Raw genomic sequence first — 24133 nt, 5'->3', positions numbered from 1 at the left:
AGCCCTGGGGATGGGGCTGACAGCAGCCAACAGCTGGGACTCACACAGGGGTCACACAGGTGCCCTCAGGGCAGCTCCAGGAGTAACCAGAGCTCACCCCTCTGCCTCCAGCTGTCAGTGGTGGTCGGCCGCCCCATTTGTTCCCAGGTAAATGCTGTCCTGAAGCTGTGGGTTGCTTTTCCCCCACACCCAGTGCATGTGTGAATGCCCCACACCCAGTGAAACCCGCACTCCCAGGGCTGTGATGGGGACATCTCCTTGCCAAGCCTCACTGAAATGCCAGGGTTTGGAGGCTGCCTCCACGTGCAGAGTTTCTGTTGACTGGAAAAGCAGCTGAGCACAGCACATTTGTATTCCAACGACAGCCTCAGCCTTGTCGTCCTGACACAAAGACCTCAGTGTGAAGGACTCCCCTTCCAGCCCCCCTGCTGTCCCCAGGCCAGCTCCTCCCCTTCAAGCAGAGAACAGAACAGTCAGAGGAAAAAAACCTTTAAAAAGAGATGCACGGGTGGTGGTCTGATGTACCTGATACACAAGTAAAGGATGTGATGGTTTCTTTCAGAGTGGAAGGACCTGGAGGTGGGGAGGTGTGAAGCCACAGGTTTCCACCCTGCCGCCACCTCCTGGGAAGCAGCCCTGTGCTATTCCCAACCCCCCGAGCAGAGCAGTGAGCCGGCTGCTGCCTGCCTGCACCCTGCTGTGGGACCTTCTGCTCTTCCTAAGAAGTGATGGCATCGCTGTGGGCGAGGGCTCGGAAGGTGTTCATGACAAGTCGTGCTTCAGGTAAGGAATGTCTTTTCTGCATCTATTCATAGAATCATAGAATGGCCTGAGTTGACCTCAAAGATCATCCAGTTCCAACCCCCTGCTGTGTGCAGGTCGCCAACCAGCAGCCCAGGCTGCCCAGAGCCACATCCAGCCTGGCCTTGAATGCCTGCAGGGATGGGGCATCCACAGCCTCCTTGGGCAACCTGTGAACAGTGCCTCACCACCCTCTGGCTCAAAAACTTCCTCCTCACATCCAACCTAAACCTCCTCTGTCTCACTTTAAAGCCATTCCCCCTTGTCCTATCACCATCCACCCTCACAAACAGCCGTTCCCCTCCTGTTTATCCGCTCCCTTCAAGTACTGAAGGCCACAATGAGGTCTCCCTGCAGCCTTCTCTTCTCCAGCCTAAAACCGTGAGCAAATGCAGCCTAGCAGGCTGCTTGTGGTGCTGCGGCAAAAAGCAGCTCTGTGAGATGAGAAGCGGAGCTCACTGGGATTTGCCAACAGGAAAGGCAATATGACACCACACAGAGCTCTTCCAAAACGTGATGTTTTATTTCTGCCTTTTTTGGATGAGGAATAACCCCCCCACAGCCACCCAGCACTGAGCTGCAGCCCGCCCTAAGCTCTAAGGCTTCACAGGAAAACCAAGTTCGCTTTTGTTTGTTGTATTTGAGGCCCAAACTCCCACAGTTCCCCAAATCCAGCACTTGGTCCATTGCTGACCACACAGTGTTCATTCCCCTGCTGACACGCTGCTCTGGGCAGCGCTGCGACGAGCGGAGCAGGACTGTGGTGCTGCCACGCAGCCCCTGCAGCAGCAGAGCCGGGCACAGCGGCTGCTCGGCCACATGCAAAGCTCCTGCAGCGCTGCTCTCAGCAAGGAGCACCGCAGGGCTGCGGGCAGCCGAGGCACCCTGCACTTCTGGCTGTGTGGAAGCCCGGCAGCGTCACCGCGGGCTCAGGCAGCACGTGTGCGTTCCGGGCAGGGCAGTGCGGTGCAGTCAGGGCTGTGTGGGCTCTGCGGGCTGCGGACGGCTGGGCGGTCTCTCCGTAGGGCTCCCCCCGCGTCTCAGCCCCGCTCCGGCCGCCTCTACGCCGCCAGGTCGAAGTCGTCGCGCTCCTGGTTGTAGTCGAGCACCTTGAGGCGCAGGCGGGAGGCGTCGGCCCAGGTGATGAAGTCCTCCATGGCGCGGGGCACGAGCAGAGCGGGGTCGGTGATCACCTCGGGCCCGACGCGGACGTGGCCCTGCTCCACGAAGGTGACGGCGTGCCGCACGTTCTGCGCCATGCGCAGCTTCAGCAGCAGGCAGGGCAGGCGGCGGCGGCAGAACGAGGCGGCGGACACGCGCTCGCACACGGCCAGGGAGCGCCGCGAGGCCACGAGCCCCAGCGCGTACAGCTTCTCCAGCAGCGCGGCGGAGCAGCGGCTGCGGAAGGCGGCGCTGGCCGGGCTCAGATCCCGCAGCCGCCGCGCCAGGGCGCGCACCTCCCGGGCCAGCGCTTTGTACCGCGCGTAGTCCTCGCGCCGCCCCACGCGGTACCGCCGCAGCGCCCGCACCTCGGCCAGGTTACCCGGCGCCGCCTCCCAGCTCACCAGCTCCAGCCGCCGCAGCAGCTTCTGCTCGTGGTACTTCAGCTTCCGCACCATCTTGCCGCCGCCGCGCCGCCGAGCCCTTCCGGGGAGGAGCGTCGGGGTCGCGCTCCGCTCCGCCCCGCCTCCCCGGGTCCGGAGCGGGGACGGCGGCGCCCGCGGGGCTGCCGGTGCGGGCGGGGCGGAGCGGAGCGGAGCCGGGCAGCGCCGTGCCGAGGTGCCGCCCCGCGGGCGGGCTGAGCGCTGCGCCGGCTGCCCGCACGGAGCCCGCCTCCCTTCGCTCCGCTCCTCGCGTCCCCGCGGTCCCGGCGGCTCCGCGGCTCTCCTGATGCGCCGCGTTTTGTCCCCAGGTTTATCGGCGAAAGCAGCGACGGAGATGGGCAGCGGCGGCTCGGAGAAAGGCTATCGGATCCCCGCCGGGAAGGGCCCGCACGCCGTGGGCTGCACGGATCTGATGACCGGCAACGCGGCCGAGGTACGGAGCCGGGACGAGCCCCAAGCCGGCCGTGTTTGTGCGCAGGGCCGCCGCGTGCGCTCCGGCTGAACGCGCTTTTCCATCCCAGCCCAGCACGGGGGGACGGCGGCAGCCCTCAGCCGTGGGTTCCACGGAGCGCCCGGCTGTCGGCTCCGCGCGGCTCCCTCTGCATGCTGTGCTCAGGACGGTCCCGATGCGGGTCCGCAGGGCTGCGTGATGAGCGTGCACTGCTTCAGCTGCGGGACGGAGCGTGAGAGACGAGACGGTGTCTCCGTGGAGGAGAACAGGATGTCAGTTCTGCAGTTGGTAGAGCAGAGAGACAGCACGATAAGACAGGAACGGCAATAGGCAGCTGATGGGCTTGCTTACAAGTTTCTGTTTCATATCCTCTTGCTTTTTAATCTTGCACTGCAGTTTTGCTCTCCACACTTGTGAGGTACCATCCGCTTGCAGAGGTCGGCCATGGGTTTTGTTCTGCTCCACCTGGCTGCTCTTACAGCACCAAAATGGGTTGGTTTCTCTCTGCAGTCAGCCCATGTCTTTTCCTTAGATAAGCAATCAGCATGGTTACAGTTCTTAGTGATAGATAATGAACCTTTCCCCTGTTCTGCTCAGCAGTTGCTCACCAGGGGGAATTCACTGTGACTGCTCTGGGGTTGAATTAATACAATTACCTGTCTGGCTGAAGCTTTGCTGCTTTCTTCCTTCACTGCCTTTGTGTCACACACTGATGTAAGTTTAGGAGAAAGTTTTGCACACAGAAGAGTGGTGAGGTGCTGGAACAGCTGCCCAGAGAGGCTGTGGATGCCCCGTCCATCCTGGAGGTGTTCAAGGCCAGGTTGGATGGGGCCCTGGGCAGCCTGGGCTGCTGTGAAATGTGGAGGTTGGTGGCCCTGCCTGTGGTGGGGGGTTGGAGCTTCATGGTCCTTGAGGTCCCTTCCAACCGAAGTCGTTCTGTGATTCTGTGATTAAGGTACAGGTGGAACAGGACAGTGGCTTCAAACTGCTTGTTGCACATCCCATTGCAGACTGGGAAGCATGAGTGCAGATTGCAGTGTCTGTGGGAGATCTCCTTGCAGTGCTCTGTGCTGCACCGTGCAGTTCACAGCAGGAACAGAGGGATGGTGACACAGCACTGCCACCAGAGCTTAGCTTATATTGGACAATAATTTTCTCATGACATTCTCTAAATTCTCTTGAGCTGTTCTTGCAGCTGAAGTCCTTCCCTAAGGTAAATCTGACCTTTTCTTTGCCATACATCAATAAACAGCAATCTTTCCTTTTTGAGGATAGTGGCCACCCTCAGTAAGTTTGCTGATGATACGGAGTTGGGAGGATTGGCTGACACACCTGAAGGCTGTGCTGCCATTCAGCGAGACCTGGACAGGCTGGAGAGCTGGGCAGTAAGAAACCAGATGAGGTTTAACAAAAGCAAGTGTAGAGTCTTGCACCTAGGGAGGAATAATTGCATGCACCGGTACAGGTTGGGGGATGAGCTGCTGGAGAGGAGCTCTGCGGAGAGGGACCTGGGTGTCCTGGTGGATGACAGGTTGGCCATGAGCCAGCAGTGTGCACTTGTGGCCAAAAAGGCCAATGGCATTCTGGGGTGCATTAAAAAGAGCGTGGCCAGCAGGTCGAGGGAGGTGATCCTCCCCCTCTACTCTGCCCTGGTAAGGCCTCATCTGGAGTACTGTGTCCAGTTCTGGGCTCCTCAGTACAAAAAAGACAGGGATCTCTTGGAAAGAGTCCAGCGGAGAGCCACAAAGATGGTGAAGGGCCTGGAGCATCTCCCCTATGAGGAAAGGCTGAGTGAGCTGGGTCTGTTTAGCCTTGAGAAGAGAAGACTGAGAGGGGACCTGATCCAGGTCTATAAATATCTAAGGTGTGGGGGGCAAAGTGGCGAGGCCAGACTCTTCAGCAGTGTGTGGAGACAGGACAAGGGGAAACGGCCAGAAGCTGGAGCATAGGAAGTTCCGCACCAATGTGCGCAAGAACTTCTTTAGGTGAGGTGACGGAGCACTGGAACAGGCTGCCCAGGGAGGTGGTGGAGTCTCCTTCTCTGGAGATATTCAAGACCCGCCTGGACGCCTACCTGTGTGACCTGGTGTAGGGATCCTGCTTTGGCAGGGGGTTGGACTCGATGATCTCTGGAGGTCCCTTCCAACCCCTACGATTCTGTGATTCTGTGATTTTCTTTTGCTAATTCCAGGGAAGCTTTTTGCGGCTGTATTATCCATCATGCGACGACACAGATATTGAAGAGACGCCGTGGATTCCAGATAAAGAGTACTACCAGGGGCTGTCTGACTTCCTCAATATGTACCGGATTGTGGGAGAAAGGCTTTTCCAATATTATGTTGGTAAGAGTGCCTTTGGTCCCCAAAGTATTTGCAGAATTGGACTGATTCTCAGGTGACCTCTCTGAAACCTGCAGTCTGCAGGCTATTGAGATCTTTCCTACAGAGAGGGTCTGTAGGTTTAAGTAATAATGGCACGTGCTTCCATTTTCATGTAGGTTCAGTGACCTGTCCTGCAAAATCAAATGCTGCTTTTAAGCCAGGAGAAAAATACCCACTGCTTGTTTTTTCCCATGGACTTGGAGCTTTTCGGTAAGTCTGCAGCTCGTTGGCAAACTCTTTTTGTCACCCACAGTGATGTCAGTGGCCAGGAATGGTGCTGAATGGGTCTCAGGATGGGGTGAGATCCCCATGGGGCTGAACACGATGCAAAGAACAGGCTGCTGTGTATCACTATGCTTCCATTGAAATCAGTGAGGCAGGATTGGCTTCTTTGTTTGTTTCCCCATTAAGTTTCTTTGCTGTGAGAGTGGTGAGGTGCTGGAACAGCTGCCCAGAGAGGCTGTGGATGCCCCGTCCATCCCTGCAGGTGTTCAAGGCCAGGTTGGATGGGGCCCTGGGCAGCCTGGGCTGCTGTGAAATGTGGAGGTTGGTGGCCCTGCGTGTGGTGGGGGGTTGGAGCTTCATGATCCTTGAGGTCCCTTCCAACCCTGGCCATATTGTATTTTAGAGGAGTAGGTATTTACTGAACCATAAGGATGTTGTGAAGATGATCTGCAACTAAAAGCAAAAAAGCACCAAAAAGCAATCACCAAAAGCCCCCTTTGGGAACAGACATACACAGCCTGCCCTGCTGGCTGAAACAAAATAGGAACGGGGGACTGTTGTGTCTGTGGCACAGTCAGTGTTTAAGGAGCTGTGTAACCAAAACAATTGTGTCCATGTGGTCACCAGAGTGTCTTTTGATTGCAGGACCATCTATTCTGCTATCTGCATAGAGATGGCTTCTCAAGGCTTTCTGGTGGCAGCTGTGGAGCACAGGTGTGTGTACTGCGTGTTACTGAGTCCTGATGGAAAGAAACTTGCTCATAATAGAACGCTTCTGGTTGTACAGAAGAACTTTTGTTTTGAAAGAGTAACTAACAGCTTCAGCTTCCCATTCATCTAGCTCTATTCCCACCTAGCTAGACAAAGGGAAATTAATTTGAAGCCTTGAAGGAAAGTTGTTGTGGGTAGTTATCGTTTGTCATTCTTTAAGCATGCTCTTTTTGACTGTTAGAACCCCCAGAACGTGATGGTGGTGGGGTTTCTCCATTGTTTGAAAAGTCTTGCCTGCACTCAGTGGGTTGTGCAGCAGGGTTGGGAGCTTTGACTTCCTGAGACAAGTCAAAGCTAAGGCTTCTTTGAACTTCTTCCCAAACAAATGGCTGCAACGTCAGACGTAACCTTTGGTTGTTATTTCAGAGATGAATCAGCTTCAGCAACGTATTTCTGTAAAAAGAAGGCTGATGCTGAACCAGAGGAGTCTGCATCAAGATTGGAGAAGGAGTGGATCTACTACAGGAAGCTCAGAGCAGGAGAGGAAGAACGCTGTGTGCGGCACAAGCAGGTACAGCCCAGGGCTGTGCTCTGCATGGGGCAGGAGAGGCGTGTGGTCAGCTGAGTAATGCTAGCAAGGCTTTCCCTTTGGCCACGTCTCAGTCTGCTGCCGTGGTTCTGTGGAGATACAAAAAACTCCTGAAGATGGGAGCACCAACAGTGTCTTTCTTCCATACGTGGGGGAGGTTTGGATGTAAGGAAGGAGCTGCTTGCAGGGAGGCGGTGAGGCCCTGCACAGGGTGCCCAGAGGTGGTGCTGCCCCGTCCTGCACACAGCCAAGGCCAGGGGACGGGGCTCTGAGCGCTGAGGAGCTGTGCTGTCCTGTGCACTGCAGGCCTGCATGATGGCCTGGGGGCCCTTCCTGCTCAAACCCTTCTGTGCTTCTGTGCTAAACTGCTTCTTCTGGAAAGCTTTCTCGTGAGTTTCTGCCGGCTGCTTAGTCAGTTGTTCCACCTCTTTCTGTTTCTCTTCATATTCTGCTTCTCCTCCGTGTCTGCACAGTTCTGCTGCTCAGCCTCGTCTTTAAGGGACACAGAGTTGCATTCAGATGTCTGTGCAGCCTTAGGCATGCTTCTAGCTCTTGTTTATTGCTGGATAGCGAGATGAATCATGTCTGCTTTAAGGGGGATGTTTGCTTTTTCACCTTCAACACACTTAATGTGGTTTATAGCAATGTAAATGCAAGTTCCTGATGACAAGCAGCATCCACGCTGGATGCCCTATAGCCGCAGTGATAAGCTCTTCCAAGCACTGACCTGACCTTTAAAACGTGGGAGTGTTTTCTTCCATGCAGTGCAGACTCAACCAGAGCAGTGTTTATCTCACTGGGCCAAATGGGCAGCAGTACAAGTGTGCTTTCCTGTGTGCATAACAACATCCTCCTAAATGAGGCTAAATATATCACGTTGGACCTTGTAAATAAGCTGCAGGAGCTGCTGCCTGTGTATTTCACTAATCAAGAAGTCAGGAGATGGAGATTTACTTGAAACTCAGGACATCCTGCTGGCTGGCTGCAGTCAGTTTTTCCCAAAGCCTCTGCTGCTCTTTGGTTCTTTTTGAAGTTTTTCATCTACCAAAATATCAAAATCCAACCCACTTCTCATACTGAACGCTGAAATGCTGTATTTGCAACAGCTTCAATACGCTTTTCACCAGTGTTATGCATTGAAAATAGGAAGGGCTTCTAGGCTGTTTCCTGTTCCGGGTACATCCAGCATAAAGATGGCTTCGGAGCTGTTGAGATGGGGCAAAGTGATGCAATGGTGTTTGCTTACCAAAGTGAGCATGAGGAAGAGGCACAAGTCAGCCCTCCTTGTGGTTGTGTAACGTCAGCCTCTGCACATCCCTGCACCTCTGTGAGAAGTGAGGCAGTGCAGGGGTTGAAGGTTTTCGGCCTGTGTTACAGGGACAAATTCCTGTGTGTGTGGAGGATCTGCATAAAGCCTCAGCATTTTTGGGCCTCCAAAATCCAGATTTCACATTGAACAAAATTTTCAGGCTTTTGTTTTACACAGCCGCTCTGCAGTTTGTAAGTGCTTTCTGCATCAGCCACTGAGGTGCAATATGTTGTGTACAGAGGGCCAGCAAAGCCAGCAGATCTCCTACAACTCCCAGTTCATTCCTCTGTTCTGCCCCATCTGTGTCTCCCAGGTACAGCAGAGAGCACAGGAGTGCATCCAAGCACTCAACCTCATTCTTAAGATCAATTCAGGAGAGGAAGTGATGAATGTGCTGAACTCAGGCTTTGACTGGAACCACCTGAAGGTGAGTGAGAGCTGGTGGCTTCCTTCTGTTACAAGCCCAGTAACAGTTCTGGTTTCCCTCTGCCATTCCTAAACTGCTTCTTGTAGATTGTTCTGAATGCCTCACTGTAATCTATGAACATGTTCTCAGGTCATCTGTATAGTAATGGAGCTGAAACTGTGCTCTTCCAACTTCATTAGGATCTATTGCCTAAAAACCACTTCAGATTGAGAAAAAAAAAGTCTCTTACAGCAGCTGGCTTTCTCTTGGCAGGATTCTGTTGATACTAGCAGAATTGCTGTGATGGGACACTCTTTTGGTGGTGCTACAGTTATTGAGAGTCTCAGCAAAGAAATTAGATTTAGGTAAGTATGTAAAACAAAGGAAGGGAACTTGGCACCTAGCAGGGCACCTTCCCTAAGGTCCCATTAACTGGCTCTCGAAGAACAGCTGCTTGGCACATCTCATTTTCTCAGCTCATGCTTCGTTCAACTTTGGGGATGTGGTGGAACTTAATAGCTCTGTGGTAGTTTGTTGTGATGCCCTGAGTGCTGGCAGGCCAGCAAAAAGAATAATGATGGATCCTCTTCCCTGAGAGTAGAAGCACATTGCTACAGAGTGATTCAATAACGTTTACCTATTCAGTATCCTGAGATTTTCCCCATGTCTGCTGCAAATCAAAGTGCCCATACAAAGCTGTGTACCTGTGATAATACCCAGATGTTGTTTTTGGCAGGTGTGGCATTGCCCTTGATGCCTGGATGCTCCCAGTAGGCGATGACACTTACCAAAGCAGTGTGCAGCAACCGCTGCTCTTTATCAATTCTGAAAAATTCCAGTGGGCTTCCAATATCTTAAAGATGAGGAAGCTTAGCTCCAATGATACAAACAAGAAGATGATCACCATCAAGTAAGTGCTGTGGATCCACCATTTCTGAAGCCTAAGATGAGTCTTTGTTTTCAAAACTTATTCTCATGTTGGAGCTGTTCAGATGCACGTGGCTGCAAGAAAGAATGACAGGCCCTGCTTCCTCAAGGCTTCACATTTAAATTAAGGGGTGGCCAGCAGGGACAGGGAGATGATTGTCCTTCTCTGCTCGGCTCTTGTGAGGCCCCATCTGCAGTACTGCATCCAGGTCTGGGGGCCCCAGTACAAGAAAGACAGGGAGCTGTTGGAGAGGGTGCAGAGGAGCCACAAAGATGATCAGAGGGCTGCAGCACCTCCACTACAAAGACAGGCTGAGGGAGCTGGGCTTGTTCAGCATGGAGAAGAGAAGGCTGCGGGGTGACATCATTGCAGCCTTCAGTACCTAAAGGGAGCCTACAAACAGGAGGGGAGTCAGCTCTTGGAAAGGGGAGATAACAGCAGGACAAGGGGAAATGGTTTGAAGTTGAGGGAGGGAAGATTTCAGTTGGATGTGAGGGGGAAGTTGTTTGCTGTGAGAGTGGTGAGGTGCTGGAACAGCTGCCCAGAGAGGCTGTGGATGCCCCGTCCATCCCTGGAGGTGTTCAAGGCCAGGTTGGATGGGGCCCTGGGCAGCCTGGGCTGCTGTGAAATGTGGAGGTTGGTGGCCCTGCCTGTGGTGGGGGGGTTGAGTCACCATCCCTGGATGTGTTTACAAACATTTGGATGTGGTGCTCAGGGCTGTGATTTAGCAGAGGGCTGTTAAAGTTGGGGTAGGATGGCTGGGTTGTGGCTGGAATCGATGATCTTTAAGGTCTTTTCCAACCTGAGCTGTTCTACGATTCTTACAAACCTGCTGCTCATTTCTCTTTACAGGGGATCGGTACATCAGAGCTTTCCTGATTTTACTTTTGTGAGTGGAGAAATCATTGGAAAGTTTTTCAAGTTAAAAGGAGAAATAGATCCAAATGAAGCTATTGATATATGCAATCACGCTTCATTAGCCTTCCTGCAGAAACATCTGAGTAAGTGTCAGTTTGTATCGAAGTACGGTGTGAATCAAAACTCAATTCCTATGAAGCTTTTATTTTATAACTGCTGCTTAGGACAAGATCAAAAGTAAGAGCCTGATAAAAGTCTGAGCAGAAAAATACCACAGACTTTTCCTCGAGTTGTGTTATTTTTATAACTTAAGCAACTCAGAGGAAGAACATTTACATTTCAATATCCCTGTGCTGGTGTACACAACTGCACTCCCTACTTTCCCAAACTGAACAAGGGGGAATGGCTTTAAACTGAGACAGGGGAGGTTTAGGCTGGATATGAGGAGGAAGTTTTTCATCCAGAGGGTGGTGAGGCACTGGAACAGGTTGCCCAAGGAGGCTGTGGATGCCCCATCCCTGCAGGCATTCAAGGCCAGGCTGGATGTGGCTCTGGGCAGCCTGGGCTGCTGGTTGGCGACCTGCACACAGCAGGGGGTTGGAGCTGGATGAGCACTGTGGGCCTTTGCAACCCAGGCCATTCTAGGATTCATCTCTCCTATGTCATTTTTCAGTATAGTGTTACTAAAGATCTGTGTAACTCATTACCATTCGGGTTTTCTTTCCCCCATTTTACAGGTCTTAAGAGAGATTTTGATAAGTGGGATTCACTTGTGGATGGCATTGGACCCAATGTCATTTCTGGTACCAACATCGATTTATCTCCGACTGAATAAGGAATACAAGGAGGTTCTGCAAAGGCCACGTTCATCAGGACACCAGCGTTGGCCACATATTGCTTGGAGCTGAGATAGCACTGCCTCCTACGCAGCTTTCGGGGTGTGAAACAACAACAAAAAATCACAATGGAGAAAGATTTTAAGTTCAGAGGAGTTAGTGGGATTCTCTGAAATACTGCACCAGGGCAATTCTTGCTTTGCAGGCAGTTGGCAGGAGGAATCACTCAATGGTAATTCCTGACTTAGAATCAACTTTGCAGAGATAAATTAAGCTCCAAGGAATTTTGTCAGTCTGCAGCACCCAGCAAGTTTGGGGTTTGGTTTTTTTGCCATGTAAGAAAGAGCTCCTTAATTTGTTAAACTACATAAGAGTATTTCAGCTGTGCTCCAACTACTTTTCATACGAACTTACTCCTTTTTGTGTTCATGCTGCCACAGTCTCAGGTGGCTTCCATTCCAAAAGCTGCTAAAAAGGTCACTCAGAGCAAGTGTAGTTCCCCCAAGGCAGAGCTTTTACTGCAGGGCCTCCCTATCAATCCCTGTATCACCACTATCACAGGTATTGCTGCTGATAAAGCTGTGGAATAGATGCACACTGCTGCTACTTGCTCCCTGTAAAAAGGGGCACACGAGCAGTGTTTGGTTGCAGTGATGTCTCACACATTTGCAGTACCTTCCCTGTACTCATCTCTGTTCAGGTGCCAGCAGATACAGTGGGCTGTGAATGGCCAAATGCAGCTCTGCTTTCCAGAACAAAACTGCCTGGAGCTGCCACAAGGAAGGACTCACAGAGGGGGACTGCTGACATTAAGCTGTTTGTTCCAAAACAAGGGTACAAACAAGATGCAGGCAGAGCAGTTAACACTAATTAAATATTTTTTACAAGTCTGATCTGAGATTGCAGTGACAGCTGCAGTCTGTTTTTCAGAATTAAATTCTTTACAGCCTACTACTGTGTCTTGTCTCCACTAAGAGCATCAACATGCACGTGTTTCTCTTACTGAGCCAGCACTAATGCTGGAGATCTCCTGTAACACTCAGCAAGACCATTACAACACAAAACCTGGTGTTTGTAAGTCATTGTGGCAGCCCCCAAAGAGACAGACCTTAGCACACTGCATGGGACAGCAGCAGAGCCATTCTGCTGCATCATCACATTTGGAGGAGAGGCTCCATCTTTAGTTAGTGCCATTAAGGCTGTGCTAAGAGTACAAGTTCTGTTTTGTACCAGGGGTGCAGTGGTTCAAAACGCTCAGCATGGCTCACAGTGCTCTAGAGAATCACCTGGGGGTCAAAGCAGAACCATTAACTGCAGGCAGTGCGTAGCTGCATCTGACTGTGGTACGGGTGAATGAATGTCCTGTGTGCACACAGCATTTGGCCATTGGAAAAGAAAGCACTGAACAGCATTTGCCAGCACAAGCTTTATTCCAGCTTCTTAATTGCTTTGTAATGACACACAATGCGAGGCTTCAGCCCTGAACAACTTCATTTCTATCCAGAGGAAAAAACTTCCCTCAAAAAAACTCTGAATTTTCCTGAACCTAAAGAAACAAAACCAAAACAATGCAACAGCAAATATCACCACAGCAGCTCACGGGAAGCTTTTCATCAAGAACCCACTAACAGCTAGGCATAATTAAGTGCCACACCAGCATTCAGTAAGGGATGCCTGTCAAGAGGCACATTGTTTGATTAAAGCACAGTTTTAACATGCCCAACAGACAGCACCAGTCTCCCACCAAGCACCATTCATGACAAGGAAGCGTGGCAGTACCAGGCATGTGCTCAGTTACGTAGAACACCCAAGTGCTTTGGTTGTATATTTCCTAAAAATCCATTTTGGTGGGAATGGATGTGCATACAGAGACTTATTTAGCACATGAAGTGTAATAAGTCCTCTTTCAGAAAGGCTGGAGAACATGGGAATCTTCAGATCTAGCTGAACTGCAACCACTTTGCTCTTCTATGGAGAGGAAAAAACAGATCAGATGCATGAAGACATTCCTATAAACATGTATAAACGCATTATTATTTGAAATCACAATCATCTACAAGCCTTCGGACCAAACATTATCAATTTATTGGACCACTCTAAAAGCCTTAGGAAAAGTTCAGTATAATGACAATTCATCTGAAACAACTGAAGTGTCCAAGCAGATCAGGAAAACAGTGCTCTCAGACTGCAGGTTTAAGTTCAAAGCCCTCCAGCCCTCGCTGGGCATAGCAGCAGCCACAGCTGGAGCTTCTGCACGCTGTCCATCAGCTCCCTCCCACTCCAAGCACCCTTCCAGCCAATAGCACATGTGGCTGTGTGCCTTCACTAACACTAACTCAGCTCTTGCTAAGAGGACATACTGATTGTAGACCATCAAAGTATTCAAGAACTGAGAGAGAAATTTGGACAGTAATAATTACCAGCCACAGAGGAAAAAGAACACTTAAATGAAGTGGTAAAAACTGTAAACATATCACACCAGAGACAGCAAGAGAGTAAGCCTGCGTTTGCATGGTGCAAATGAGAAAGGACTGATGTGAAGGTTCACCAGTCCAGCTTCCTAATCAAGCTCTCTCAAATCCTTCCTTGTCTAACACAGCACTGCTGCATGCTTCGCTGTTTGCTACTACAGCCTAGTCTATTCAGCACAGCTGTACTGAAACACAGTTTCCCGTGGGTCAAACACAGGAACAAGTTGCTCAGAGAGCTTCTGCAGACTCCATCCTTGGATCAGTTCCAGACCTGAATGGAAGGCCCTAAGCAACCTGATCTATTTGACGCTGCCTTGAGCAGGCACAGGAAAACAAAGGACTTCCAAAAGCTCCTTTCAACCAGAACTGCTCCACAGTTCCATAGATTACAGGAACTGTGCATGATTAGAAGAACCTGTCCTATCTCCTGTGGTAAACAGAACAGATATCTGACTTCAAAATTTCTCAATAAAATCAAAGATGTATGAACATCTACTAGAATTAGAAAGCATGCAGTCCCTGAGCATCCAACCTCTTTGAGGTGCTCCAGGTAGTCTTACCTTGAAGTAAGGATTCCTCAGGCAGGGACAGCACGTCTTCTGTCACATGAGTAGTTCTCTAAACAGAAGGGGATTCTGTTAGCAAGTCTGCACAACTGCCAAAATATTCTCCATCTGTATGTTTCTTTTAGAATTAGATTAACTTCTCACATCAGCCTTGCTGGACACTCCGGCACTGCTTCCCCCCACTGCCCCTCACCCTCAAGTCACTACAGATACCTTCTGCTCATTTTTAATTTGATGCAAGAAACTACATATGAATAATCAACTAAACATTCACTGGGCTATCAGCAGCAGCAGCACAGCTGAAAACCGCAGTCCTGAATTCCAGATATGAGTTTTTCATTGGTCGGTGCTTCCTGAAGTTGTAGAAAACTTTACCATTTCCTAATTAGTTAGCAATATAAGTATTTTCCATTACCTACCAATTACATGCTATGCTACCATGATTAGGAGTAGGTCCTCAGAGACAGACCTGCTGGAGAGGAGCTCTGCACAGAAGGTCCTGGTGGACAACAGGCTGTCCATGAGCCAGCAGTGCCCTCGGGCCAAGAAGGCCAATGGCATCCTGGGGTGCACTGAACAGAGCGTGGCTGCAGGTCAAGGGAGGTGATCCTCCCCCTCTGTTCTGCCCTGATAGACATTTAGACCACTGTGCCCAGTTCTGGGCTCCCCAGTTCAATAAAGACGGGGATCTCCTAGAAGGAGTCCAGTGGAGGGCCACAGAGATGATGAAGGGCCTGGAGCATCTCCTGTGTGAGGAAAGGCTGAGCAACCTGGGGCTGTTCAGCCTGGGGAAAAGAGGGCAGAGGAGGGATCTCATCTATGTTTATAAATGTCTGAGGGGAGGTAGGAGGCAAACGGATGAGGCCAGGCTCTTCTTAGTGGTGTGCAGTGACAGGACAAGGAGCACCATACCTCAGGTGATCTGCCAGCCCAGCTGGGAATAATGTTCCAGACGTTCTCAGGATCTACAATCTCCTCACTGCCACTGCAGAGATTCAGTACCTGTATGGACAGAGCCAACTATGTGGAACCTGGGAATATATTCAAAGAAAACACAGTAGTAGAAAAAACACAACTGAGGATTCCTCACCTCTAAGAATGCTTTCAATCTGGATCTCCTAAGCAAGATATAATTAACCACTAGTAAACCTGACTATCACTTTTGATTTCTTTTTTTAAATTAGATTCACTGTTTAAATGCGTCACATTTGGTTCCCTCTACAGCACCCTAGCTCAAACCTCTCCTCGGATGCTAATTCAGGTATTGTGAGAGAGAAAGGCTGGAAAGCATCAGAGGCAGCAGGAGGCTGATCAAAAGAGATGCCACCCCATATCTGACACTCACCTCCTACAAGCAGCTGAATCAGCCTTAGATAGCTAAGGAATTTACTAGCAATGGTCTTGGCTTCCACAACCTCAAGCATTCAACCTTTCAAAGACTTACTTTCATGAAATAATCGCTTGAATTTCCAATTCTAAGTTACAGTTTAAGAACCTTTTGTAAACATATGACATCTGTGTGTATATAATACATATATATACACACACATCTGCACATACACACACACCCCAAACTAGAAGAAAAATCATGACCCATTCACAAATGTACTCCAGCTTTAGGAAGAGTAGCAGAAGGCAGCCCAGTATGTTGTAATGCAGTGCTCACGTTAACTCCCACCAGCCATAAACCCAGGAAAGATGCCTATTTCATGGCAGTAAGAATAGTTGTATGTTAGTTGTAATACATACTACCATTTGAATTTCTTTGCAAGTTTTCACCATTTTAACACTAATTCCTTAAAGAATCAGTAAAAAGATGCCAAATTCCGTGGCCATTTAATGGTAATACAGCTTCAAAGCTAAATACTAAGTTGCAATCCCAACATAACAGAACTACACCAGGAAGTATCCCAGAAACCAGGGACACATCTTCCTGTCCTCATAGGACCATGAATGTGAGAAAGATGGTGAAGGCAATAAGGACTCTCTCAAGTACTGAGAGAGCATCCATCCAGGATGAGATGACAATTTCTATCTAGCCTAGAAGCCCAGAATCAGACTTTGCATTACTAAGTCTTTTTCCTGCAGCAGAGTTCTGAAAAGTATGGCATAAGACAAAAGAAGGACCATGCCTTAACAACTACAGCAAGGAGCATTGAGCCATACTTACCCTGGTGCCCTTCTCAGATACCTCCAGAATGAGAGCCTCGCACCACTGCAGAGATGTCCACACCACACACTTTGAGCCAACAGCAAAGCCCTTCAGCTTACAAGTATACCCACTGCATCCTGCAAAATCACAGAATGGCCAGGGTTGGAAGGACCTCAAGGATCACGAAGCTCCAACCCCCCACCAATGCAGGGCCACCAACCTCCACATTTCACAGCAGCCCAGGCTGCCCAGGGCCCCATCCAACCTGGCCTTGAACACCTCCAGGGATGGACGGGGCATCCACAGCCTCTCTGGGCAGCTGTTCCAGCACCTCACCACTCTCACAGCAAACAACTTCCCCCTCACATCCAACTGAAATCTTCCCCCTCACATCCAACCTCAATCTTCTCTCCTTGTGACGTATGAATGGAGGAGAAAAGCAAACCAAAAGACTCAGCTCCCTCACTACTGCCCCAAAGCCCCCCAGCAGCCCTCCAAACTGTTTTAATTAATAAATAATTGGAAGTCAGCAATCTGTTATACTGAACAGCCTTGAAAATGTATTCTTGTTTAGAGGTTGCAACATCAACCTCTCAAAGACTGCTGCTGTTAGACTGCCATGTTACCTATGAGATTCTGCTTTCCATAACCCATCTGAAGTTATCACTAACATAAAGCCCTCACAGCTTATTAGGGAATAAATCAGATTTTAATAGGAAAGCTATTCTCATGTTTAAATGAATGATTACTTAGCCCTTGAAAATCAGATACTCTACCTGCACTATAGTCAGCCATGTTATCACTTTGCTTTTTTCCTGTTTCTTCACCAGGTTTACAGTCTGAAGACTGCACATGTATAGGAGTGCTTCCACATTCTTTAAACAACTCGTCCATGTCTTGCTGCATCCATTCCTTCACATAACAGTCATCTCTCTTTTGCAAATTCAGAAGCTGATCAATCTCAGTACTTACTACTGCCAGCATATCAAGGACCTTTGGTTGTTTCTCAGGCCTACCGTCAGAAGAAGGCAGCATGAGGACAGGCTCTACTTCCATCCAGTCTTCTTGCACAGCTTCTGCTCTATGAACCCCAGAGCAATTCAATTCCAGCACCTCTGCAGTCTGCCTCAAAGGCAGAGTATCAGAAGGAAACAGCTCTACTGTCTTTGCTGCATCACTAACAGGAGGCATTGAGCTCCCTCCCTCACTAAGTGAAGGCAAGGTTTCAGACTGCAGGACTGCTGAGTGCCCCATCTCCTCCCACAGGAGCAGGGGCTCCTGTACTTCCCCTTGCAGCGCTTTCTCTTTTGCTTCACTGCCTGGAGCAGTCTGCATTCCAAGTGCCTCTGTTTCCAGTGCTTCCTTCATCTCACCAGCAACTGAGGGCAGCGCTGCTATTTCCTCCAGCTCCAGTATCAACTCTTTTAAATCATCATAAGAGGAGTGCATTTGTAATTCATCTATTTTGATCAGTGCCTCTGTTGTATCACCCATCGAAGGCTCTACCTGGAGCCATCTCATCAGCTCTTCTTGTTCATTTCCTGGCAAAGGACTGGCTGCCCTGCCTTCTGCCTTCACCTCAACATCCTGCAGAAACAGTAATTCAGGTGGCTCTTGTACTGCAGATTTCATTCCACCCCCCAAACTGTGAAGACTGCAGCTTCCTCCTGGCTCTAATAATACTTTGCTCTCATCTTCCAGTGGAGCAATCTCTTTATCAAAGCTGCTTCGATGCTCAGCTGTTTCACATCCACCAGCCATCTCCCCAGACTCAGCAGACAGGTTTGCTTCAGGCCCACCTGAACACCCACAAGGTCCACCCAAGGAGCACTGGAAACAAAGCAAGGCACTTTCACTTTCTTCTTGAGCTAATCCACAAGTAGCGGATTCTTTTTTGATACAAAGACCCACATCACTGCTTGAACTTCTGTTTCCCTCTAAGGGACCCTCAGAGTCTGCAATAGCTTTGTGACCACTTCCCATATCAGCCTTCCAAAAAGATTTCATCTCTTCATTAATATTCCTCCCAGGAGACTCCAGTTTGACAGCACACAGAGGGACTTCAAAAGCTTTATTCTCCTGAGTTCCCAGAACTTCAGCTTCTAGTAGGAGCTCTACAGTCATATCATAAAACTTGTCTTTGGCTTCACTGAGCCATGAGCCCTCTGAGGGACTGAAACCTGACAGACAGCAAGCAAATGCTTGATTAGGCACCTGAAGCAATTCACACGGAATTGGTTTGAGCATCTCCAAGCTAACAGTCTCCTCACTTCCATAGTCCACATGGATAACAGCTGCCTCGTTGCCCTTTACACTGCTGACCTTAGCTCTGTAGAGCTTCCCATCTTCGCTGTACTTTGCTAGGCAAATATCACCACTTTTAATGCAACTGTCTATAGAGTTTAGTCCAAGGTTTTCAGCTTCCTTTATTTTTTCCTCTATGTAGGTCATATTTTTTTCATCAGCACTGCAACTCCAAAAATAGTCTGGACCATTTACCACCGTGATATAAACATTTACAGTCTGGCCTGCCTCGGGGAACTTCCAGGTAAGTGATGTACAGTCACAGGAAGCTTCATTTTGTGCCCGAGGAGACGAAGGCTCACACGTATTTACCGCATCACTTCTGTCAAGCATTCCAGTTGAATAAGATCTTTCATCAACTAAATCCACTGTTATTTCACCTTGATCATCACTGAGAATAACTCCCCACTTACCATCAACCTCCTCCACAAACTCACACGTTAGCAGAGCCTCACTTACCCTCTCCGTGAAGCAAAGAGCTGCTTTCTCTGCCCAGTCTGTACTCTTTTCGCTTTTAAGCCCACCGAGGAAGCAATGAATGCCTATTGCTGGAATAGATTCTAGGTCTTCAGGGAGCCTGCGTACTTGATCAACATCAACTACTGAAGTATTACCATAATCAATATATCGTATGCTAATCAAATGGTCAGATGCCTTCTCTTTTACTACAGCTCTGTACCACAGGCTGTCGTCTGAATACAGAGCACAGATTAAGTCCCCAGCTTGCAAGAGCTGCCCGCAGGGGATCTTTGTTGGCATCTCATCCTTTAAGCGTTCTGAAATGCTGTGAAGTTGAGCCTCATCACTTGCCAGTTGAACATAAAAATCTAAAGGATTATTTACATAGGAGACATATGCTGACACTGAGAGAGCTGGCACCACACTCTGTTGTGGCAGATCAGTTACACACTTCAGCAGCACACAACTGCCTTCAGTATCACATTCATTATCTGACTTTGCATCCATCTCGGCAGAGCGCAGAGACTGCATTCCCTCCACTTCATTTAACAGAGCATCTTTCGTACTGCTGACCTTCCACTCAGATGCCAGTAACTCAGCAGCCCGTTCTCTCTTTGCAGCAGGCTGGAGAAGGGTTACATCTCTTTCTTTGACGTGCATTTTGCTACTCCTCTCTCCTCCCTGGGCTTCAGATCTGCAGTTTTTACTTTCTCCTGTATTTGGAGGAGACTGTGTAGCCCCATTCCTCTTTTCCATATCCGCACTAGAGTACAAAGCTGCACTCCTTACACACCTACATGCTTCTGCATTGCTTTTTAATCTGAACTCCTCCTTCAATTTTGCATTGATTTGTACATTACCATCAAACAGCTCAATCAACAGTTTACCACCAGATTCTTTTGCTACAACAATTGCTTTTAATTGCCTTTCAAGGACCGCTTCCTTAAACCACGCTGTAGCTTCCTGGGGAACGTCAGGTACGTCAGCTAAGGAACACTTTACGGCCTGCATTGGCAAAAGCAAGATATCATGAGCATCACCCGGTATAGGAAGCAGATGATCTTCTTCAATGGTCTCCGTGTTCCCAAAATCCACAAAAAAGACTTCCTTGGTGGGTTTTGTTTTTGTAAGGACCCCCCGGTACCAGTGGCTGTCAGTATACCTGGCGAGACACAGCTCACCAGACCTCTGCCACGTTTCTAAGCCTGACGTCGTCCCACTGAGACGAGAAACATTTTCACTAAGCTGCAACAGGACATCCGCACACCTCTCAAGCTGGCAGTAAAATGTCTGAGGATCAACAACGTGCGTAATAAAAACGTCTTCTTCACTCCCGATTTTGATGTCGTGCATGGAATAATAGAAAGAATGCAGCTGAACAGAGGCTGCCAGAGGCGTCTGAGGCGGCAGGCGCTCGGCCACACCTCTGTCTGTCAGAAATTGGCACGCGCTCTGGAAGGGCGTCATTAAATCCACGATGTTGAACAGCTCCCTGTTGTTCCTCGAAGCCAAGGCAAATATGGTGCACTGCAGTTCAAACTGATTTGAGGAGGCGTCGACAAACTCCCGGAAAGCCAGGATCGCAGCTTCATCCCAAACAAACGGGTCCTGACCGCGAGGGTGGATGAGGTTGTAAAGGCTGCACCTGAAGGCCTGGGCCTTCAGCTCAAGGAAGCGCTCGCTAATGGAGCGGAGACTCGCTAGGGACACCAGCTCCCTGTTGCCATAGTCCACGTACATGACCTCGACTTCGCCCGCAGAAGTGACATCGCTGACAATCAGAGCCCTGTACCAGCGTTCGTCCTCCGCGTACCGCGCTAAGCACGCCGCCTGCGGCCAGGCGTGCGGCCGGGACGAGCTCTCGCAGTGCTCCTGGATTTCAGCCATCAACGCAACGAACTCACCGCACTTCTTCAGCTGGCACCAGAAATAACCGGGGTTTTCAGCACACGTCACAACCACGTCGACCGTACATCCCACTTCCAGCTGACCCCCGTAGGCGGAACCGGGCCGCATTTCCTCGTAGCTCCACCTGCACGGGAGCGGCGGGTCTCCTTCGCCGCCGCGCGGCTGAGCCGGAACGGAGGCGCCGCTTTCGGCCTCGCGCAGCAGGCAGCGCCGCAGCAGCCGGCAGAAGGCGGCGGGAGACACGTGGCCGGCCAGGCCCAGCCGCCGCATCTGCGCCACGAGCGGGGGCAGCTCGAGCACCAGCAGCCGCTGCGGCACCAGCAGCTCCCGCACCAGGCCGGGCAGCTCCTTGCCGTGCAGGCAGCGCAGCAGCTCCATCGCCTCCTCCGTCCAGGCGCCGCTCGGCGCGTCTCCGCACGCCCCGGCCGCGGGGCTCCCGGGCGGCACCAGGTCGGCCACCACGCAGCCCAGCGCCTCGGGCGGCGGGCGGAACAGCTCCGGGCCGCCCCGCGCCAGGTAGTCGGCGGACACCGTCACCGCGCGGCCCTCGTCCAGCAGGAACACGCGGCGGCCGCGGCCGCGGAGGCTCAGCACCCGGCAGCGGTGCCACAGCCCGGCCAGCTCCACCAGCCCCAGCTCCCCGGCGCGAAGCTCCGCGCCTCCCGCCGGCCGCCCGGCTCCGCGCTCGCTCCCCGCGGCCGCCCGGACGTCGGCGCACAGCCGGACGCGCTCCGCGCGGCGCTCGCCCAGCGCTCCCCACAGCCGCACCACGGGCGCCGTCGGCCGCACGTCCACGGCCCGGACCTGCAGCGAGACGGCGGCCCCGGGGCCGGGCAGCTCCGGCACGGAGCCCATCGCGCCCCGCGCAGACGGCGACCGCCTCTCCGAGTGCGCGGCGGCCCGGCGGCGGGTGAGCACATGTGCGGCCCCGGAGGGGCGGAGCAGGAGGAGGAGGAGGAGGAGGAGGAGCAACGCAATGCACGCGGCACCGCCCCGCGACAGCGAGCGTACGCAGCGGCTCCGTAAATACGGGAGTTACCGTCGGGGCTCGGCCCGGCCCCCTCGCCGCGCACGGGCCGCCCCACGCCGGCTGTGCGGTAACGGCACGGCGCCGGGCAGAGCCCCCCGAGCGCGCTTCGCCGCCATTGGCCGAGCGGGCGCCGGAGGCGGAACGTAGGAGCGGAGCTTGGCGGCTATTGGCTGGCGGGCCGGCGGTGTCAGGGCGGGCCGGAAGGTGCTCTGGCGCTCCCTCAGCGCGGCCCGCAGTTCGGGGCGCTGCCGGCAGGGGGAGCTCGTGCGCCGCCTCTGAGAACGTCGTGCCGCGGCGATCGTGGCCGTTCGGCCCTCGCCGCGGGTCCTCGCTGTCAGAGACCGGCTTTGTCTGTAGGGACAGCTGGAAGCCGAGGAGGGGGCAGGCCGAGGCCGGGCAGGAAGGGATGCGCTCCTCTGGGGCTCTCTGACTGTTACGAGCTGCGTAGCAGTGACCGTGCCTCCGTTCCCCTCACCCGGCTCCAATCGCAGCCCTCCTTCCCAGCTCGCACAGCGCGCCCGCCGCCTCCCGCCGTCCCAGCGCCCGGAGCGCCGCCCCGCTTCCCGCGCTCGCCGCTCCTCCCGGGCGCTGACTGCGCTGCGGCTTTTCTCTCCCAGCTGGCTCTCGTTCGGCGCCGTCTCCCCAGAGGCGGGCACTGCTCCGTCCCTGCAGCTGTCCTCCAAAGGGAAGGAAGCAAAGCCATCCATGCAGCCCTATCTCCTTACACTGAGTGTGCTCAGAAAGTGACCATTATGGCACGCTGGAGCAGCAGAGCTCGGCACAGAACTGGGCAATAAAGATACGAAACGGGACGGGACGGGTCTCTTTGTCTTTGTGCAGTTTTGCACTTGGGCCGGAGGAATCCCATACAGACTGCAAGGAGCAGGCCTTGAGAGCAGTGCTGTGGAGAAGGACCTGGGGGTCTTGATAGATGAAAAGCTTAATATGAGCCAGCAGTGTGCCCTTGCAGCTCAGAAGGCAAATGGGATCCTGGGCTCCATCAGAAGAGGGGTGGCCAGCAGGGACAGAGAGGTGATTGTTCCCCTTTACTCTGCTCTTGTGAGGCCCCATCTGCAGCACTGCGTCCAAGTGTGGAGCCCACAGTACAAAAAAGACAGGGAGCTGTTGGAGAGGGTCCAGAGGAGCCACAAAGATGATCAGGGGACTGGAGCACCTCCCCTATGAGGACAGGCTGAGGGAGCTGGGCTTGTTCAGCCTGGAGAAGAGAAGGCTGCGGGGTGACCTCATTTGCAGCCTTTCAGTACCTAAAGGGAGCCTACAAACAGAGGAGAGTCAACTCTTTGAAAAGGTAGATAATAGCAGGACAAGGGGAAATGGTTGGAAGTTGAGGGAGGGCAGATTTCAGTTGGATGTGAGGGGGAAGTTGTTTGCTGTGAGAGTGGTGAGGTGCTGGAACAGCTGCCCAGAGAGGCTGTGGATGCCCCGTCCATCCCTGGAGGTGTTCAAGGCCAGGTTGGATGGGGCCCTGGGCAGCCTGGGCTGCTGTGAAATGTGGAGGTTGGTGGCCCTGCCTGTGGTGAGGGTTGGAGCTTCATGATCCTTGAGGTCCCTTCCAACCCAAGGCATTCTGTGATTCTGTGATTCTGTGGGTGGGGTTGCCTTAGGGAAAGGAAATTTGGCTTTCCTGTTCTTTGTTTTGTAAATATTGACATGGTTTTGTAATGTTAAAAAGAATGAACACTGCAGAGCCTTCTATTTGTGCCTATGTAAGCCAGAATACTGGTGACCAGGGAGCCTGCTCACACTTTAATAACACACTGCTCAACTTCATAGAATCATAGAATGATAGAATGGCCTGGGTTGCAAAGGCCCACAGCGCTCACCCAGTTCCAACCCCCTGCTGTGTGCAGGTCGCCAACCAGCAGCCCAGGCTGCCCAGAGCCACATCCAGCCTGGCCTTGAATGCCTGCAGGGATGGGGCATCCACAGCCTCCTTGGGCAACCTGTTCCACCACTCTCATCGTAAAGAACTTCCCCCTGATATCCAACCAAAATCTTCACTCTGCTCCTCACTCGGTGCTTGCAGGCAGGACAGCACAGAAAACAAGAGATGTAATTTTGTAATAACTGACTGTCAATCTGAAACTCAAAGCTGCTGGGTAGTGCATGAAACCCTTTGCCAT

General features: G+C 51.8%; 3 protein-coding genes across 4 annotated transcripts; 1 reads left to right on the top strand and 2 right to left on the bottom strand.

The window, feature by feature from the left end:
* Positions 1-563: 563 nt before the first annotated feature.
* Positions 564-12050, top strand: PLA2G7 (phospholipase A2 group VII). Its single transcript, XM_031604929.2, has 11 exons — positions 564-783; positions 2714-2838; positions 5048-5198; positions 5354-5447; positions 6108-6176; positions 6600-6744; positions 8385-8498; positions 8751-8842; positions 9214-9387; positions 10258-10406; positions 11001-12050. Exons 1-11 carry the CDS (start codon positions 729-731, stop codon positions 11096-11098), a joined length of 1266 nt encoding a protein of 421 aa, XP_031460789.2. The 5' UTR covers positions 564-728; the 3' UTR covers positions 11099-12050.
* IMP3 (IMP U3 small nucleolar ribonucleoprotein 3) lies at positions 1304-2507 on the bottom strand. The gene has a single exon (XM_031604931.2). The coding sequence runs from the start codon at positions 2418-2420 to the stop codon at positions 1863-1865; it is 558 nt and encodes a 185-aa protein (XP_031460791.2). The 5' UTR covers positions 2421-2507; the 3' UTR covers positions 1304-1862.
* An 861-nt stretch (positions 12051-12911) lies between the features above and the next one.
* Positions 12912-22719, bottom strand: TDRD6 (tudor domain containing 6). 2 transcript variants are annotated; one of them, XM_031604928.2, is made up of 5 exons: positions 17065-22719; positions 16307-16425; positions 15049-15138; positions 14131-14188; positions 12912-13067 (listed from the first exon to the last, which is right to left on the bottom strand). In XM_031604928.2, the coding sequence occupies exons 1-5, from the start codon at positions 21812-21814 to the stop codon at positions 13006-13008; spliced, it is 5079 nt and encodes a 1692-aa protein (XP_031460788.2). In that variant the 5' UTR covers positions 21815-22719; the 3' UTR covers positions 12912-13005. The 2 variants fall into 2 exon arrangements, with proteins under 2 accessions (XP_031460788.2, XP_089992786.1); XM_090136660.1 differs by having other exon boundaries at positions 12912-13064.
* Positions 22720-24133: the final 1414 nt, after the last annotated feature.

Source organism: Phasianus colchicus, chromosome 2, assembly GCF_987193195.1.
Source record: "Phasianus colchicus chromosome 2, bPhaCol1.hap1.1, whole genome shotgun sequence".
In the NCBI taxonomy this organism is placed as follows: Eukaryota; Metazoa; Chordata; class Aves; order Galliformes; family Phasianidae; genus Phasianus; species Phasianus colchicus.
This window is presented reverse-complemented; position numbering and strand designations above follow the sequence as displayed.

Bases quoted from the DNA above. Each gene is read 5' to 3' on its own strand.
- PLA2G7 (XM_031604929.2), top strand. From the start codon at position 729: ATGGCATCGCTGTGGGCGAGGGCTCGGAAGGTGTTCATGACAAGTCGT. The intron at 6,177-6,599 runs GTGTGTGTACTG...TTGTTATTTCAG, and splicing joins GTGGCAGCTGTGGAGCACAG to AGATGAATCAGCTTCAGCAA. The intron at 9,388-10,257 runs GTAAGTGCTGTG...TTCTCTTTACAG, and splicing joins AAGAAGATGATCACCATCAA to GGGATCGGTACATCAGAGCT.
- TDRD6 (XM_031604928.2), bottom strand. From the start codon at position 21,814: ATGGGCTCCGTGCCGGAGCTGCCCGGCCCCGGGGCCGCCGTCTCGCTG. The intron at 16,426-17,064 runs GTAGAGTATCTG...GTGATTTTGCAG, and splicing joins CATGGCTGACTATAGTGCAG to GATGCAGTGGGTATACTTGT. The intron at 14,189-15,048 runs GTATGGTGCTCC...CCTTCTGTTTAG, and splicing joins GGGCTGGCAGATCACCTGAG to AGAACTACTCATGTGACAGA.
- IMP3 (XM_031604931.2), bottom strand. From the start codon at position 2,420: ATGGTGCGGAAGCTGAAGTACCACGAGCAGAAGCTGCTGCGGCGGCTG.